The sequence below is a fragment of the Theobroma cacao genome, chromosome 3 (genome assembly GCF_000208745.1).
Source record: "Theobroma cacao cultivar B97-61/B2 chromosome 3, Criollo_cocoa_genome_V2, whole genome shotgun sequence".
NCBI lineage: Eukaryota > Viridiplantae > Streptophyta > Magnoliopsida > Malvales > Malvaceae > Theobroma > Theobroma cacao.
Window position 1 is genome coordinate 12,608,726 of NC_030852.1, and position 17,286 is coordinate 12,626,011.

General features: G+C 35.0%; 1 protein-coding gene across 5 annotated transcripts in view; it reads left to right on the top strand.

Moving 5' to 3' along the window:
• LOC18587138 (probable cyclic nucleotide-gated ion channel 20, chloroplastic) overlaps positions 9,316 to 17,286 on the top strand; it is a 37,868-nt gene continuing 29,897 nt past the window's right edge. For 2 of the 5 annotated variants that reach the window (XM_007010818.2, XM_007010825.2), the window contains exons 1-3: positions 9,322 to 9,759; positions 11,179 to 11,319; positions 14,152 to 14,674. In XM_007010818.2, coding sequence (XP_007010880.2) covers positions 14,168 to 14,674 — 507 coding nt within the window. In that variant the 5' untranslated portion in view covers positions 9,322 to 9,759; positions 11,179 to 11,319; positions 14,152 to 14,167. Of the gene's footprint in view, positions 9,760 to 11,178; positions 11,320 to 14,151; positions 14,675 to 17,286 lie in introns of all 5 variants that reach the window. The other 3 variants (XM_007010822.2, XM_007010821.2, XM_018118023.1) reach the window with 3 other exon arrangements.

The following is a 17,286-nucleotide window of genomic DNA, read 5'->3' on the forward strand; positions in this document are numbered from 1 at the left end:
ACGTATGGTAGAAAAATATCCACTGCCGATTAAAAATAAATTTTTGTAATCTAAATCATTCATTTAGAGTGAAAAGTTGGCTAATTAAACTAAATAAAAATATTTGATAATATATTTCATTTTCTTATAAAACAATTTTTATAGAACTATACATAAATAATTTTTGTAGCGTGAGAATAAAATAAATTCATACATACAATAATTTACAAAGTTATAATGTACAATAATAATTACAATGACAAGTGGCCCATAAATACACCCAGTATTGGTGATAGTAACCTACTGTCTGTGGGATAGAGGGGTCAACTGGAATCCTCGACAAAATCGGATATCTACAAGCTACCACAGGCCTGAAATGTTTGGAAAGGAGGTGGGTGAGATTTTGCAATCCCAATGAGTAAACAGACATTATCATAAATATCTAAAGGCGAGTAAAATGGAGGCAAGTTTAAACAACAAATCACAAACCATTTCATAAGGTTTTCAATTTCTTTCTTAAACCATAAAACATTTGTAATTTACCAAAACAGTTGTCAAGGCTTATAACCTTTATTAAAAACATGGCTCAAGCCAAAATCTAGTCCTCGGGGATACCTTGGCCGAGGCATCTAACCGAGTCCGCCAAGGTTGTTAAGATATTTACATGTTAAACACATTCTAGTTTTGAAAACAAGTCGTTCCTTGGCGTTGGCCGAGTTACACATTCACGTGGGGGTTCGACGTGAAGTGAACTCTAACACTACCCCGGGAGTTACCCTCCTCGCCTCTACAACCGGAGTAACTATGAAATCGGGTTTACCGTGCCCCTCTAATAGGCAGTCCACGAAAACCCGTCACTGCAGTGACTAACCCACCAATTTTAATAAAATTTCGACAGTATAACGTGGCTTTTATTTATTTATCCAGCCTGCATAGTAAAACCAATTACATAAATTTCCCAATGCATTCACAAAATATAGCCACATATACTCATTTCTCATAAGCCATTCCTAGGAAAATATATATTTTTCAAGTCAATTTGCAGCCTCCAATTACTCAATTTCATAATCAATACAATATATTTTTATTTGTCACATTTATTCCTAAAACATCAAAAATCCCGTTTTAATCTCGTTCTCATTTCATAAAATACATAAAGGGCATTTAAAATAAACTCTAGATAATTTACAATAATAATAAGTTTACTCACCGTTTGTACAAACTAAAAGCTTTCTAAGCGCCCCGATCACTACTCGTCGGGTACGACTTCTTTGCCTTTTCCGGAAGGCTCTCCTCCTAGACACATTACAAAAATTTACACAATTCATCACATTGATGCTAAATCACTATATAATTAACTTAAATCCTATACTAATGCATGGTATGAAATGCAATAGCCTAAAACGGCTTAAACGCGGTATTAACCTATTTTTGGCACTTTGCCCGATAAATTGCTAACGCGCTCCATTTTAGCTCTAAATCGTCCCATTCTCTCTCCAACATTTCTAACCATTAAATATCAGCCAATAACCTTCTAAAATCATCAAAATCAGTTCACTTTCCTCCTTGGAAAATTTAACCAAAAATGGGACATTAACTCGGTAAATTTTCTACTTTGTTTTTTTATCACATTTAACCATTTTTCATCATTTTCTCTTCATTTCTCTTAGAATAAAAATCAGATCATCATCATTGTACGTCATTGCAGATTCGGCCAAGGGTGGGTATTGTGAAATTTTAATGCTTTCTTGCCCAATTTAATTTCTAAACACATTTAACTAACTAAAACTATCAATTTAACTAAAAATCAAAACCTAAAAATTTCAATTTCTCCCCCCTTGAAATTCGACCAGCCCTTGATGTCACTTTTAGATCTCTCACCTCAAGCATGCTAAATGGAAACAAAGGCATAGGAAAGGTAGAAATCAAGCTAAAGTCAAAAAATCTTATCGTTAGACGTGTAAACGGGCGAAAAACGCAAATTCCCCTTTGAATTTTCTTGTTTCTCTTTGGTTTTTCTCTTTTCTTCCTTTCCTCTCTATTTTCTCTCTTGTTCTTTCCTTATGGCCGGCCAGCACTTAGTATGGGGTTTAAATGGGCTGATTTTCCATTAAAATAATATTAAATAATTAAAAAGTGCCATGTGTCATTTTTCCATTGGCCCATTTTTAAAATTTCATCCTTTAAACTTAAATTTTTCACCACTTAACATACCATAGTTGTTCATACCAAAAATAAATAAATCCTATGATTTTGACAAGTTTTGGGTAGTGAAAATTACGGTTTTTACCCTAAATGCACCCTCGAACTCCGAACAATAATTTTTAGTCATTCCTGGACTATAAAATATTAAATTTCATCCTACAATTCCTATTTAAACTAGTTCAAGGTTAAATCAACTCAAGTGTATCGTTAGGTACGATACCGGGTTTCGTCTATTCTTAGGTGCTTTCCTACCATAATAACATGCTACTCAGTGCATCAATGTCATGACATGTGTTTATAGGGTCGGTTTTTACATCTTGACATCTCGACGATTTACCAATGTGTTAACATACAAACTTGCCATGTATTTGCTAGCCATTGTGACACGTGCCTATTCAGTTGGGTCTAAAATTAGTGTTTCACGATGCTGGACATTGGACAACTCTAGTGATAACAATCGTGATGCGCTGCCTTCAAAAGTGCTCTAACAATCAGTTTTTCCTTCAGCTTGAACTGATTCAAGGTTTCCATCCCCTCCCGCAACTACCTTGATGACCGCATCGGTCTGAAGAATATGGTCTCCTTCAACTTGAACTGATTCAAGGTTCCCATCCCCTCTAGCAGCTACCTCAATAACCTCATCGGCTTGAGGAACATGGTCTCCTTCAGTCTCAACTTATTCAAGGCCCCCATCCCCTCCCACAGTTGCATCACAACTGCATAAGCTTGAGGAAGATGGTCTCTTTCAACATCTACTGATTGAAGGGTCACATCCCCTGCCATAGCATCATCGACAACGTCATCAACATGAGTTACATTGTCTCCTTCAGCACCAACAACACCATGGTCAATGTCTTCATCATCAACACCAAGTTCATCATCTTGCCTATCATTGGCATCATCGTGTTGCTCACCATCATGGTGAGATAAAGCACCACCCTACATAATGAAACAAATGAGAAATTCTGTTTACTTATAAAATACCCTAAACCCTAAACCAAAAATAAAAAATAGGACTACACCCACTAAACATAAACCACCAATATATGAGCAAAGCTAGAATAACGTACTCGTAATTTCATGTCATCTAGAATCTGACAAATAATACGATCCTCAAACGTCTACATTGTGTCTTTCAATGACTGAATTGAAGCTTTCAGCTCTAACATGTCTCTTCTATGCTTCCACATGCCCGTCGCAGCTGAAGGGCTGTGACTACACCGTCAGTGACTATTGTCGAATGGGTCAGTTGCAATAATAGATATTATTGTGTTATTTGATACTCAAATATGGAATTGTTGAACATAAACCATAAGAACCGTCCTTACTAGCGAATCATTACCACTGTGAGTCTGAACAGGTCCCGTCAGTCGTTGAAGAGATGTCTGAACATATATTACTATGTTATTCGATAATCATGTATGAAATTGTTGAACATAAATCGTTAGAACCATCCTTACCGACAACTTGTTACCATTGTGTGTATGAGCAGATCTTGTTGACCGTTGAGGAGATGTCGTCACGTGGGTCAACTGCAATAATAGATATTATAGTGTTATTCGATAATCATATATAGAATTGTTGAACATAAACCATTAGAACCGTCCTTACCGGTGGCTCATTACCACTATGCGTCTAAGCAAATCCTATCGGTCAATGAGGAGATGTCATAACATGAGTCAACTGTAATAATAGATATTATTATGTTATTCGATAATCAAATATGAAATTGTTAAACATAAACCATAAGAACCGTCCTTACCGGCAATTCACTGATATTGCCATGTTCGTCCCTTTCCTCCATCAACTCAAGGCCTGAGTGTTCATCGTCTCTAGAAGCGATGGTGCGCCTCCATTTAACGAGACCAGCAGCTCTGTTCTCCTTTAGGTTTCTCTTCTTTACCCTCGCACCTAAACCCCATTTCGCTCGATCCTCTATGTGCCCTATTAGCATGTACTAGTGCCCCATAGATAAGGGGACATCAATGTCCACCTAATATTCCCTTAGGCTTCAAGGTTTCGTGTGCCCACAATTGCAAAAAATGTATTTTGATAAATTTTTTTCATAAATGTTACACAGATTCACAATACAAATTAGTAGCTATTCACTCACTTACTAAGATGACTCCAACTTTTCAATTGCCTTGTAAAAGTCTTTCAACTTTTGACTGCACTATTATCTGCACATACATGGGTAGACGTCATCTCCGGAGAGGAAGGGACAACTAATTTTCAAAAATCAGGAATCGTGTCCATTGCCCAGAACTGCAAGTCAAATGTAACCATTATCATACCATAAATGATAAACGAGTGCAATCATAAATTATTATGTTACAAGAAAACTAGAAAATGTTACATTAGAGTACCTGTATCACCCACACAAATCCGTAAATGTTGTAAGGTAAACGATTATCTTTCTGTAAGTTTGTGACAAGCACTTCGAACCTTTTCAATAGGTAGTTCTCGGTCAGCCTCCAAACATAATGACCCTAGGGGAAGACATTCCAAGCGTTGATGTTCTCCACTAATGACAAGAGCCAAGGTGTCACCCGTTCACAATAGTCTTGACCAAATAAAATATTATTCGTGATCAAGATGAGTGCCATCTTAGTTATGTCTCCTAGTCCCGGGAAGTTACGTCCTTGGAACATATCAAGCAATGCTTGCAGTTTAACACTTTGCTACCCGTTCCAATATCTCGCATGAATTTTGTCAGGAACAACCTCACACGGTCGTATGAATACATCAGATGGTGGGCTAAGCTTTAGTCTGGTGATAAACTCCTATTTTGATAAACACGCCTTGCTTTTGCCAATGGCAAACCATAACTCATGGTCCATTAACTTTGTTTCAGTGATTCGACAAACCATGATGTTATGTAAGAGAACAGCGCAAAAGTAGCCTTGTGGATCAGCATACCGAAGCATGTACGCTTGATTGCATTGTACTCTCTTTTTTCTTAGAGTCTCTTGTTAATATAATGTAGTTGCGATCACTTACAATTGGTGTTAATGGAGACTTTGAATGCCCACTTCTCCCTCAACATAACAAGTAAAGTGTTAAGGTCATCATACTTTTTGAACTCCATTTGCAAAACATAGCACAAATGCACTGTGAGATAGAACAACAAACAGTTAACCCATAATATGCAACACACTAGATTAAAGAAAGAAATATATGTTGTTACACGCTATACAGACTAAGTAAAATGCTGTTACACGCTATGCAAACCAAGTAAAATGTTGCATGTAATGCTACCCTAAACCCAAATACATTTAATCCACAACACGTTAGATTGAAGAATATATGATGTTACACGCGATACAAATCAAGTAAAATGTTGTTACACGTCAACGCTGAGCCATGTCGTGACACGCCAACTATAATTACTAATTCATTACATGAACTATCCTAAAATACCCACTCCAGTGACACGCTAAGGATTATGGAAACTATGCGGTTTACACACAACACGCTAGACAAAAGCTAAAAATCCCAAAAACAGTTAACCCATTACACACCAGATCGAAGACCTTTTTATTCTTGTTACATGATATGTAGACCCCCTAACAAATTTTGGTACGACCCTAAACCATGTTAGTAAAAATGTAATAGTTTTCTCCACAATTTACCTAAAAACCATAAAACTAGGAAGAAAATAATTAAAATATATCACAGGCAACAACACAAACATTTCATAGAGCAACCCAGCAAAAAATTACCAAACAGAAGAAAGTTTTAATTAACTACTGACTAACTTCCTCACACAGAACTGACATTGTTGTTGTAATGTCGTTAACTTTGCTCAAAATGAAGTCGAACACTTTGGTCCCTTTGGGAATGACAAATGAATCAAACTCTCTTATTTCCTTCACACAACCGTTTGTGAATGCTGAAAATATAATAAAATGCAATGGCCTTTTAAACACCTCAACAGTTAACATGCATGCCGTGGAATTTCAAATAGTTTCTTTATTTGTCCGCCTTTTTTTCTATTTAAATTTATGTCATGTCACATATTCAAGCCATGGCATGTCACATATTCCATCCATGGTGTGTCACATATTCCATCTATGGCATGTCACATATATTCGCACCATGCCATGTCATACATTCTCACCATGCCGTGTCACACATTCCCACCATAGCTTGTCACAAACTCTAAACCCTGCCATGTCACATATTCTCACCATGATGTGTCACATATTCACACCATGGCATGTCACATTCTCACATTAGCATGTCACATATTCTCACTATGTAGTCTCACATATTCTCTCCAGGGTGTGTCATATATTCTCACTCTACCGTGTCACATATTCTCTCCATAGCGTGTCATAAACTATTAACCTTGCTATGTCACAATCGTGTCACATATTCTCACCATGGCGTGTCACATATTCTCACCATGCCATGTCATAGATTCTCACCATGCCATTTAAGACATTCTCACCATGCCGTGTCACACATTTCCACCATTGTGTGTCACAAACTCTAAATCCTTACGTGTCACAACTATGTCACGTATGGCCTGCTGTAGCGCGACCAGTTCATGCTTTGGTTTCACATCTTCCTCCTTTCAATTCACCATCATATTAGGGATTTTTGGTTTTACATCATTCTCAAAGCTTTAAATTCATCACGATCGGTTCCTCGTTTGGTTTAATATCAACCTTTTTTTACTATTTGAAACCCATTTTCAACGGAATACAGTAATGCACATTTAACAACAAAACACTAAACCATAATCTTAATCAATGTGGCATTCAAATCACTAAACCCATAAAAAAATGGGCAATAGACGTGTCGTGTAATATGCACAGAGTTTTGGTTTACGGTAATGTTCGAAATATTAGAAAAACCATCTCCTGCAACATAATTTTTTTTGCACAAGCTTCTCCAAAAAAAAAAAGATGTTTTGCACAAAATTAAAGGGAACAAATTCTATGCAGATTTATTTTCCCCAATATGCACGCGAATGAGAGTGTGCGTCATGAAGAGGTCTCATTAAGGGCATTTTTGTCTTAAAATCTCATCTCTTGACTAAAAATAGTTAAAATTATCTGAAGCGCTATTTCCAAAAACACCTTACATTTTTGGGCTAAGAAAATTTTAGCCTTTACAAAAATATGCTTTTAGTACTATTTTAATATTTATAATAATCATTTTATTTATGAAGGGCATTGTTATAGTCTACTATAAATGTACTTGTGCATTGCACACGAATACAATAATACATATTGTAATGGATGTGCCTAGTTAATTTTATCAAACACTTAAAATAATTAAAAAACAGGGACAAACAAAGTACTTTTTATTTCATTTTCTCATTTGAACCCCTTATAGCTTCTTTTTTGTTCGCATCCAAGTGACCTTTCAAATTTTCACATTCAAGTGGCCTTTCAAATCTCTACCAACTACCAAATCTTTTTTCCTATTGTATCCCTACTCACTAAGTTCCTAATTGCTCTTGTTAAGTCAGTTTTTTACAAATAGCTATCTTTTTTTTTTTGTTAAGTAACAAATAGCTATCTTTTTTTTTTTGTTAAGTTATAGATAGCTATTTGTCTCAATATTATCTTCATCATTTTAACTCCCTCTTGGCACTTGCTGTGACTTTTCCTCATTAGCATTTCCTTCTCTATTGGGCTTTCAACATCAGTATTTAACGCCATGTCATCATCTTCTTCCTCTCCTTTTGAAATATAGTAGGGGCTATATAGTGGTTCTATATTGGCATTATTAAGTCAAAGCAATTTTATTCAAAAATTAAATTAATTAAGTGTTGATGTAAAATAAAAAATCACCTACTTTAATCTATACAACAAAGCCACTAAAGAAGACAAAAGGTGGAGGTCATGAATCATGATAGCCTCGCTAAACCTCAAAGCATATTCAGTGTGATTTGGAAAAATAAATATCTTCCTCTTAGGACCTTTCCACAACCCGTCACATGTCACCCAAAAGGGGTGACGACGTGGCTAAACTTGGAAGCACCTTTTGGGTGTTTCTTTTAGATATGTTATAGATATTGTTCTTAATTTATTTAGTGTTTCCTTTTATGTTTTTTTGGTTGGTCTCTTGCATATGATTTGCCTTTTCGTTAGTGAGTCTTGTGCTTTGTTGGTTATTGCATCGTTGATGTGTTTTCCCTTCATTTCTTGATCTTTTCTTTGTTTTGTAAAGGTTGTGTTCTTTGTTTATTATTGTTGTTTTTTAGTTTGTTTTATGGTCATTTGTTAGAAGAAAGCAAAAGTGTATTTTGTTTTTTTTTTTATCTTTCATTAATATGGATACCGACAACATGTTTGGGTGTTTATTTATTGAATTAATATTTGATGTATTGATAATGTATAAAAGGTATACATTATCAGCTCATCAAATGCTATCACCTCATTAATGAGGTAAAATTAAAAATCTTAGAGACTTAAACTTAAATACTAAAAAGATTTCAATAATTAGTTAAATAAAAAACAGAAAAAAATATCTTTTTTTTCCCTCCCTAACTCCATTATTTTCTTCTTCCTTTGTTCTTTTTCTATTAAAATTACTAGAGTAAGGCCGATGCAATGCTGTAAATCCTGACCCATCTAAATTGAAGAAAAGCCCAAACATGCAAAGACAGTCCAAAAATAATGAAAGTTCAACTTTTAAAGAATATAAACACAAAATCAACCCCGAAACTCTCCCATTAACATCAAGTAGAACACGTGTATCTGTGTGTGATAGACTATGACTTATTTATTTATTCAAGCCCGTCATGTGTCACCCAAAAGGGCCACGATGTGGCCAAACTTGAAGGCGTTTTTAGATATTCCTCTTAATTTAATGTATACTTTATGTAAATTTTAAATTAAGTTAATATTTTAGTTTTGGATTGAATATTTATCGTAAATATCAACCAACATGTATTAAAATTCACATGAAATATGAAAATAAGAAAAAAATCACTTAATTTAATTTATAAAAATTGGAATACCCATTTCTATTACTATAAAAATTTGCAATAAACGAGTCGCTTCTTTTTTCTATTAAAAAAATCAATAAGAATATTTGTCAATTTTAATAAGTTTAAAAAAAAAAAAAACTTGGCGGTATCATGAAGGAATCGGGGAATGTGTCTCTCTGTCAGAGGAGCAGAGGCCATCTTAATTAGTTATGGATGGATGAGTTGGCGTGGGGAGTGGAGCAAAAACAAGAGAAAAATGAGCATCAACGGCTGGCTGGCTGAGGAAGGGAAAAAGGAAAGTCACAGCATGGTTTGTGCCAGCCAGGCCCTCCCTCAGTCCCTCTTCTCCTTTCCAATATTTTTCCAAGCAAGTGGGCCAATCCCATTCGCTTTCTTCCAAGACTGACTTTTCAAAGTCTTTCTTCTCCTCTCTCTCCATCAGTCAGCGCTTCTGCTTTCTCTTTCTCAGACACACAGCTCCCTCCATTTCGTTTCTTTTTGTCAAGTTGAAGAAGCCATTCCAACTATCAAAGTGCTTCTTGGTTTTTTCTTTTCCTGTCTCAGTTTCGGTGGGTGAAGGGTGGTGTAATCTCTCTTTTACTACAAGGGAATTCAGCTTTAAGCAGGTTTTTCTTTCTCTCTCAGATTTGGACTTCCGTTTTTAATTCATGTATTTTGTTGTATCGAGAAAGCATTAGTGCGATAAAGGAATAGAAATATGCTAAGCTAAGCTATTGTTAGTCTCTGAAATGCACCATGAAACATAACTCATTCTGCCTTTTAGTCTTGGCACTTAGGTACCGCTTGCTTTTTCTCTCAGAACCATAAGTTAATTTGGATGCAAAACCAAAATACTAGTCATATTTTTTAACAATTAAAAATTAAAATTTTACTTTCTTGTTTTGGAGAGAAAAAGCATGCTTCTGCTATAATATAGAATAATTATGTTAGAATAGGTGCTCGGTCTTAGTAAACTTTTCATTTTTAATCAGTTATGGTTTTGCTTTATACTTATTTGCTTTTGCTTTTAAGTAATCTTTTATTAGGATGTAAAAAGCATAAAACAAGTTGCAAAAGCGACAACTAGACAGACCAATGCTATTTTAGTGTGGTAAATGAGTTGAATCCCATTTTCATTGGCTTCACTTTGAAATTGGTTTATCCAATATTCTTAGATACGTACCTTTCCATATCCCAGGCTATTGATATCCCATATGGCTTGATATTAATACTGATCTGAGCGTTTCATGCTTGTATCTAACTCTTTCATGGAAAATGTTAAGTGTTGGGTGGAATGAATGTGAATTCATAGCAACTGTCAGCTGAAAAAGCCTCAAAAAGTGTAGGCTTATGTAGCATGTGAGGTAGAGAATGAAACTTAAAAAATATGTTGACCCGAAGGGGTTGAGTTGGATTGAACCTGAGAACAAAACTTGCTCTAATCCTGTCCACAAATACTTGAAAACTATGTTTTCTATGCTTAAAATAGGGAATGATGATAATGACACCAAGGAAAAGAGTGAAGAAACTAAATGGTGGACTTGAGATTTATAGAGGTTTCGTCTAGCCATGCAGTGCCTGTGTCATAACTCCATAAGTCCATCTTTTTGGGAGTTTCTTCACTTGCTTTGTTTGAGCTTACCATGCAAGCATAATGCACTATCTATCTTAATAAAATCTACTTGATTTCTCAACCCTACATAAGTTTAGCTAACACCCAAAATTTGCAATCTCTACCAAAGACCTTTTTACAAAATTACTAGGTAAAAGCCTCAAAAAGTTTGGAGATGGTATAATGTTCAGAACTTACAAAATGATATGCCAATTTAGGCTCTAGGGGATTTCAATTTGATTATGAATATCTTGAAGATTCAAAAATAATAGCTCTTTGAAAACATTCAATTTTGAACCCTTGTTTTGTAGCTTAGAAGTTAAAATAACCAGTGCTAAATTCTTGGGATATGTTGTCATTGTTTCTTTTTCTCGTTTCAGACTATAATTTTTTGAACTTTATGACCCAAAGATGCCCTTTTGCTTCTCAACAGGTGTCTTTCTTATAGGGTACTGAGTTCAGCATGATGGTCCTTCAAGCAACCTTAGAGCTTTCTTCCGTTTTCTGAAATTTGAATGTTCCAGGTGATTCCATGATATTTTGACCTCTACCAGCAAATATTTTTTTAGCACAGGTATATCATTAGTCACTCATAATTTCATTTAAGCTTCTTTTTTGGAGGTGCCTGTAGGTTTTTGATCTTACCCGTTGGGTCCTCTTGAAGCTACAGAGGGCTTTCAAACTTTTAACGAAGGCCTTTCTTATTTTACCATAGGCAGTTAAAGAGGCTTGTTCTGAGATACAAAGTTTGTCTCGTTTAGGAGAGCCTTTAGGTGCCTTTTGATTAATGGTGACTTCTTTGAGCATTCTATCCTACTGAAGCACCTGACTCATGTTGATTAGGGACCTCTTGCTAACATAATGCCATCAAAATTTTTCGCACCTAGTAATGATATTTGATATCCATTGTACTTTACTACCATTAAAATCAGCACAGTGAAGCCAACATAGAATTCAAAATGAGTAATAAATGCACCCTCTGGTTGCAAGGGACAAGCTAAACTACCGACTTGTTTTGGTGCTGCTAATGATGTAAAAGAATGTGATAACTGCGTTGGGATTCAGAGTGTGATTAATATTAAATATACTGGAGCAAGGTGACGATAATTATTGAAGTAGGAGTGACGGAAGGGGAAGCACTGGCTTTGACAGTTTATGTGCTGTAATTTTAATTAGTGATAGAATCCAAGAAACTGATGCCAAAAAGCAGTTGAAAAAAAAAATACAAAGCATTATTCCTAATGGGAGATTGACTGCATGGATCACATTATGCCATTGTGCTCTATTTAGATAGGACCATATTTTTAGTTGATCATTACGAGTGAAGCATATTTTTTGATAGTTTCCCATGTGCTCTGCACACCGCCCCCACCCCCCTTCTTTTCTTCCCCACAAGCATCTTCCAAATCTTATCTTCTAATAGTGGCATTTGCAAGCCTCTATCTCACATGCCCAAGCCACCTTAAACATGTTTACCACATTTCATCCTCAATTGGCAGTGGCCCAACTACTTTTTACTAAATATTGTTATTAAATGATGCCAACAAGCAGTATCATCAATTGGACTTGTGGCAAGCTCAGAAGGGAAAGGCATTCACTGATGGCATTTCTTATAAGCAGGGTTAGGTAGATATGCAAAATTCAAAGGCTTTACAGATTCTGCATTGCTAATCATAAGCAAAATTGCAGAGACAGGTGGAGTTGTCTTATAAAAGCAGAGGATTTTTGTTAGATTTCATTAGACCTGGCAGTGGCATTGGGCCTCCAGCAAGAACATGGTTTAAAAGAAAACTGATAGGTTAGGGGGGTCCAGACTTTTTTATACATGATATTAAGACATTTAATTAATTCCCAATTGAATTGTGAGCATTTGCAACTTTAACTCCGAAGATGTCAAGCCTTGGCAGCTTCAATTATTTGTTTTTCTAGTTAATTGAACACGAAAGATATGAAAAGAGTGCATTTATGGAACAACTGATAAGTCAATATTGAGGAAACGTTTTGTTAAATTTTTGAGATAGGCATCCATCCTTATACCAATTGACAATAGGTGGAGAGAACCTTGTTTTATTTAAGTGCTCAAGATCAAATTTAATCAATGTGAGATTTAATCTATCAGTGCTTAACAGTCTTGTTTTATTTTTTCTGCCAAGAACTTAACAGTCTTGTTAAGCCTGACCTTTGTGACTTTACATAATTAGGTTATGTAATCAAATTATTATGTAGAGGAAGTGCTAAGATTTGAGCTGGCTGCTCTTCTCCACAGTGTATTTAATGGCAATTGTGAGATCAAACATGAGAAATCCCGCATATATAATTCTATCACCTATATAAACGTAGAAGCTGTGTACCTCTTGGAGTAGTACCAAGTTACAGAAAGTTCATTCTGAAAAATGAACTTTGAAATTAAATTTGGCTTTTATGTATAATCTCCTTTCTATCAGAGCAGCTGACCTACTTTGATGTCCAATTGTATGCATACTGGAAAATGCATTTTGAGAAAAGTTTGTTATAATTGATATAATGTCTAAATAATTAAGTCAAAAGTATCTACACCTACGAAGATAATAGCAGGATGGCGAGGACTAGTTATATGTTCTCTCATTTCCTATCATTGGTGGTTATTATTTGCGTCTGGCCGTATGTTTTGAAGAAAAATAGTTTGGCTCAAATCTATTCAGAGATCGTAGTTTCTTGGACTTATTTCTAAATCCTGGATAACTAATTAAGGAGATAAGGGTCTTTTCCCATTAGATTTAGGAGAGAAATAATCTTCTTTGTGGTTATAATAAGAGTGTAAAAGTAGCAATTGTTTTGGATAAAAAAGGTGAATATGCATTTCACAGCCAAATTGGTGGTTTAGGTTATAAGCCTTTCTTTGTCAAATCAAAGGAGGGAAAAAGGGAGAAGAGGAAGGAAGTAGTTGTTTCTGTGTGAACTGAAATAGCAGGTGAACCACAATAGAGAGGGTATGGTGCCAAGGAATAGAATATCTATATAGAATAAGTAGAAACTGTAACCTTATGATAAGTTCAGATTTATTTCAGGACATATTTAGTTGGGTTGATGGACTCTAACAGTGAACACTGTACAAAAACTTATTGACCATCAGTATTGCCCCACTGTAATTTTACCTGCTGCTTTTTTTATCATAGATAATCGAGCATCTGGATGATGTCTCTTTATAAATTAAAATCAAAGTGATGCTGGCTAACTGGATGATCTCTTCATTGTTTAAATCTAGAAGACTAGGAACAGAGTTATTTTCCTTTATGCTCTTGAATTTATCTTTAAATATGCTGGGCTAATTTTTTTGTCTACCCTCCCACCCCCTTTTTTTGAGCCAAACTAAATATATAGCAGCACGTGCAGCTAACTAAGCTGACTGTTTATGTTTCCTTTGTAGATCTAATATATGAGACATGGCATGTTATGATAAAGATGAGGTTCCAATGCTGTCAGATATTCATCCTCAACCATCAGAAAATAATCAGGATTCTCAGTTTCAGGCATTGTTTTCTAGGACTCAGAGTGCTTCAATTTCTATCCCAATGAACTCTATAGAGTCCTATGAAAGTACTAATCTTGTCGGACATACTGGCCCCTTGAGGAATGAAAGAAAAATACCATTTATACAGATGAGTGGTCCGCTATATATTAGCCGTAAGCCTGAAAATTCTTTTCATCCAAATCAAAGTGTAGCAGGCCATAAAATGGTGGAGTCTAAGGCAGAAAAATTTCCTTCTTTTAATGGAGTGGATGAAAAAGATTGGTCAGATAACAACTATGTTGGCAAAAATGAACATTTACTGAGGTCTGGACAACTAGGAATGTGCAATGATCCTTACTGCACAACTTGCCCAACATATTACAATTTCAAAGCAGATCAAGAGAAAAACTCAAAAGCTTCAGGAATCTTTGATACCAAGGTATTTTTCTCCACTCAAAATAGTGTTGTTGGTACCAACTGACTTTCATAGATGGTTGTCAATTTATTTCTTGTTAAGTTGTCTTATATGCTTTGGAGTGCATATAGCTTCATTCATGAGAGGTAACTTGTTTTTAAGTCTTCTAGTCTGTTTTCTGTCCTTTGACTAGGATTTTAGCTCAGAGTAGCTAATTTGTGTGTCAGCACACCTATGGAACTCATAACATGAAGTTCTTACAAGTGAATATAATTTATGTGTCCGTCAAGGATGCTATGATTACTGGATTATGTGCACAAGATGGAAAACACCTCTTTTTTTCTTTTGATTGTATGGAAAAGCTTGTTTGAAACTGCAGTTATCTTCACATGAACCTCTCGTCATTATATAGTCTCTGGTGCTGCAATTTTTAGATTGGGGATGTCCATCCTTTTTTTTTGGTATGAAACAACCATCTGCTCATGTAGTAATTTTTAAGATTTTTAGACTTACCATTTAGTTCTATATTCTCGGTACAAGGACCGGCGACCGCTTTTACTATCTCTAGATGGACTATATCTTTGAGTGGATTTGGCCCAAAGGACTAAAAAATTCAAGCATATAAACAAAATGTGAGAAACATTTGTTAGTGTTTAGCTCTGCTAATAAATCTGCCTGTATTTTCCATTTTATTCAAGATATGAGATTTTGAGATTTGTTGTTTTCAACAGTTTGGGCATTTCGAATGGATGCCTTTTCCTCATTAACTCATATTCTCCTAGAAAACCTGGTCAAGAATCAAGCAATTGCACTTTAATGACCCCCTGGCCCCCAAAAGAGAGAAGAAAAGAACTGTATTCGAGAAGCTTGTATATGAAGTAGCTTAAAATAGGATATGTTTTTCCATCAATATCGTTTGTGGTCTACACCAATTTTATATCTAGATTTTTCTCTCTTCCACTTTTTCAGGGATATTATTGTATCTGTTATATTTGTTGTACATCCTTTAGTTTTAAGTGCTCCATTTTTTTTGCCTTCACAAGTTTAATCAAGTTTTAAAAGCCAGCTGCTTGCTGCTGAGACTATCCGGGTCTCCAATATCCCTAATGAAAGAAATAAACTATGATCATGCTACTAGAAGTTTATTTTGCTTTTATACCGATGACAAGTTTGATTATTGATTTTAGTGAAATGTTTTACTTGTTTGGGTGTTGTCCACCATTTATACAATGCAGCTCTACCTTCAATTGCACCCTCTAAAATCAGTTCATTGTGAGTGGTAGTGATTTTGTTATTTATTAATTTTTAAAAGTACACACCATTATGGTGATAAGGGAAGTGGGAATGCCTTAAGGTATTACTTTATTGCAGTAGGTGGGCTCTTTGGCCTAAGACCTTTTTAGTGATGGGGAGGTTTAGTAGGACTATCTATAATCATAACATAGTATGCATGGTGTTGCTCAGAAAAGGTTAGCATCACACCAATGCTTATATGTTGAGCATACTCTCATCCAACTTGCTTAAAAAGAGAGGGGAAAAAAGTGAGAGACAAAGTGAAATTGAACACGTAGAAGCCACAGAAATGATCGATACATGGCAGACACATTTTTTCTTATTTTGTATTTAATTTTTTCAATAAAGATAATACTTTAAAAAGCCCTTGAACTATTCAAAAAAATTCAAATAAGCTCTTATTCTTCTATTGCATTCAATCAAGTCCTATTTTTTTATTTTTGAGTCAAATAGGCCCTTATGACTAACAATTGACTAACTATCATTAGTCAAAACGTCACTTGTCATTTTTATATGATGTGGTATTGATGTGGAGTGTGAAAATGTCATGTGGGCATGTCATCATGCCACATTACCATGCCATGTTATCATCCACTATGATATGTCAACATGCAATGTCGGCACGACGTGGCATAAAATAATTTTAAGTCATTATACTTTTATTTGGATCAAATAAAGTCTTATGACTAACAGTTGACTAACTGTTGTTAGTCAGAATTCTACTTGTTAAAGAGTAAAGACTTATTTGAATTTTCTTGAAATAATTCAAGGGCTTCTTTAGATCTTATGCCTTTTTAATAAGTATCAATATATATTTTTTAAATAAAATGTATCAAAAGTTTTGAGTTAATCTATTGGACAAGACAATTCTTTCATCTAGAAATTATTTTGTAAACTTATCAAATTATCAGAAGGTAATTACTTTGGTTATATTTTTGTTTTAATTAGGTTATATTTTACCACTTAAATTATGATATTTAAAAATAACAAAAATTAACTGAACAACTATATAAACTCAATCCTTGGGTTCTAATATATTTTTTGATATATATGAAGATCCATTAGATTTTGGGCTACAGAATAAAAGTAATCCCCTTTCATCTCATAAACGCCAATCCTTGCACCCTAGATTTCAAACATGAGACCTTCAAGTTGGAGTTTAAAGTTCTAACTGATGGGGTGTCCTTTTTGAGATAAATAATTGAAGATTTCATGAATACTGAATAGCTAGAATATACCAAAGAGCATTAATGAAAAAAATAGTTAGTCACCATATGGGTTTGGCTCAAGTGGTAGGGCGGGTGGAGGTTTGAGTGAAGGTCTTAGGTTTGGATCTTGCATGA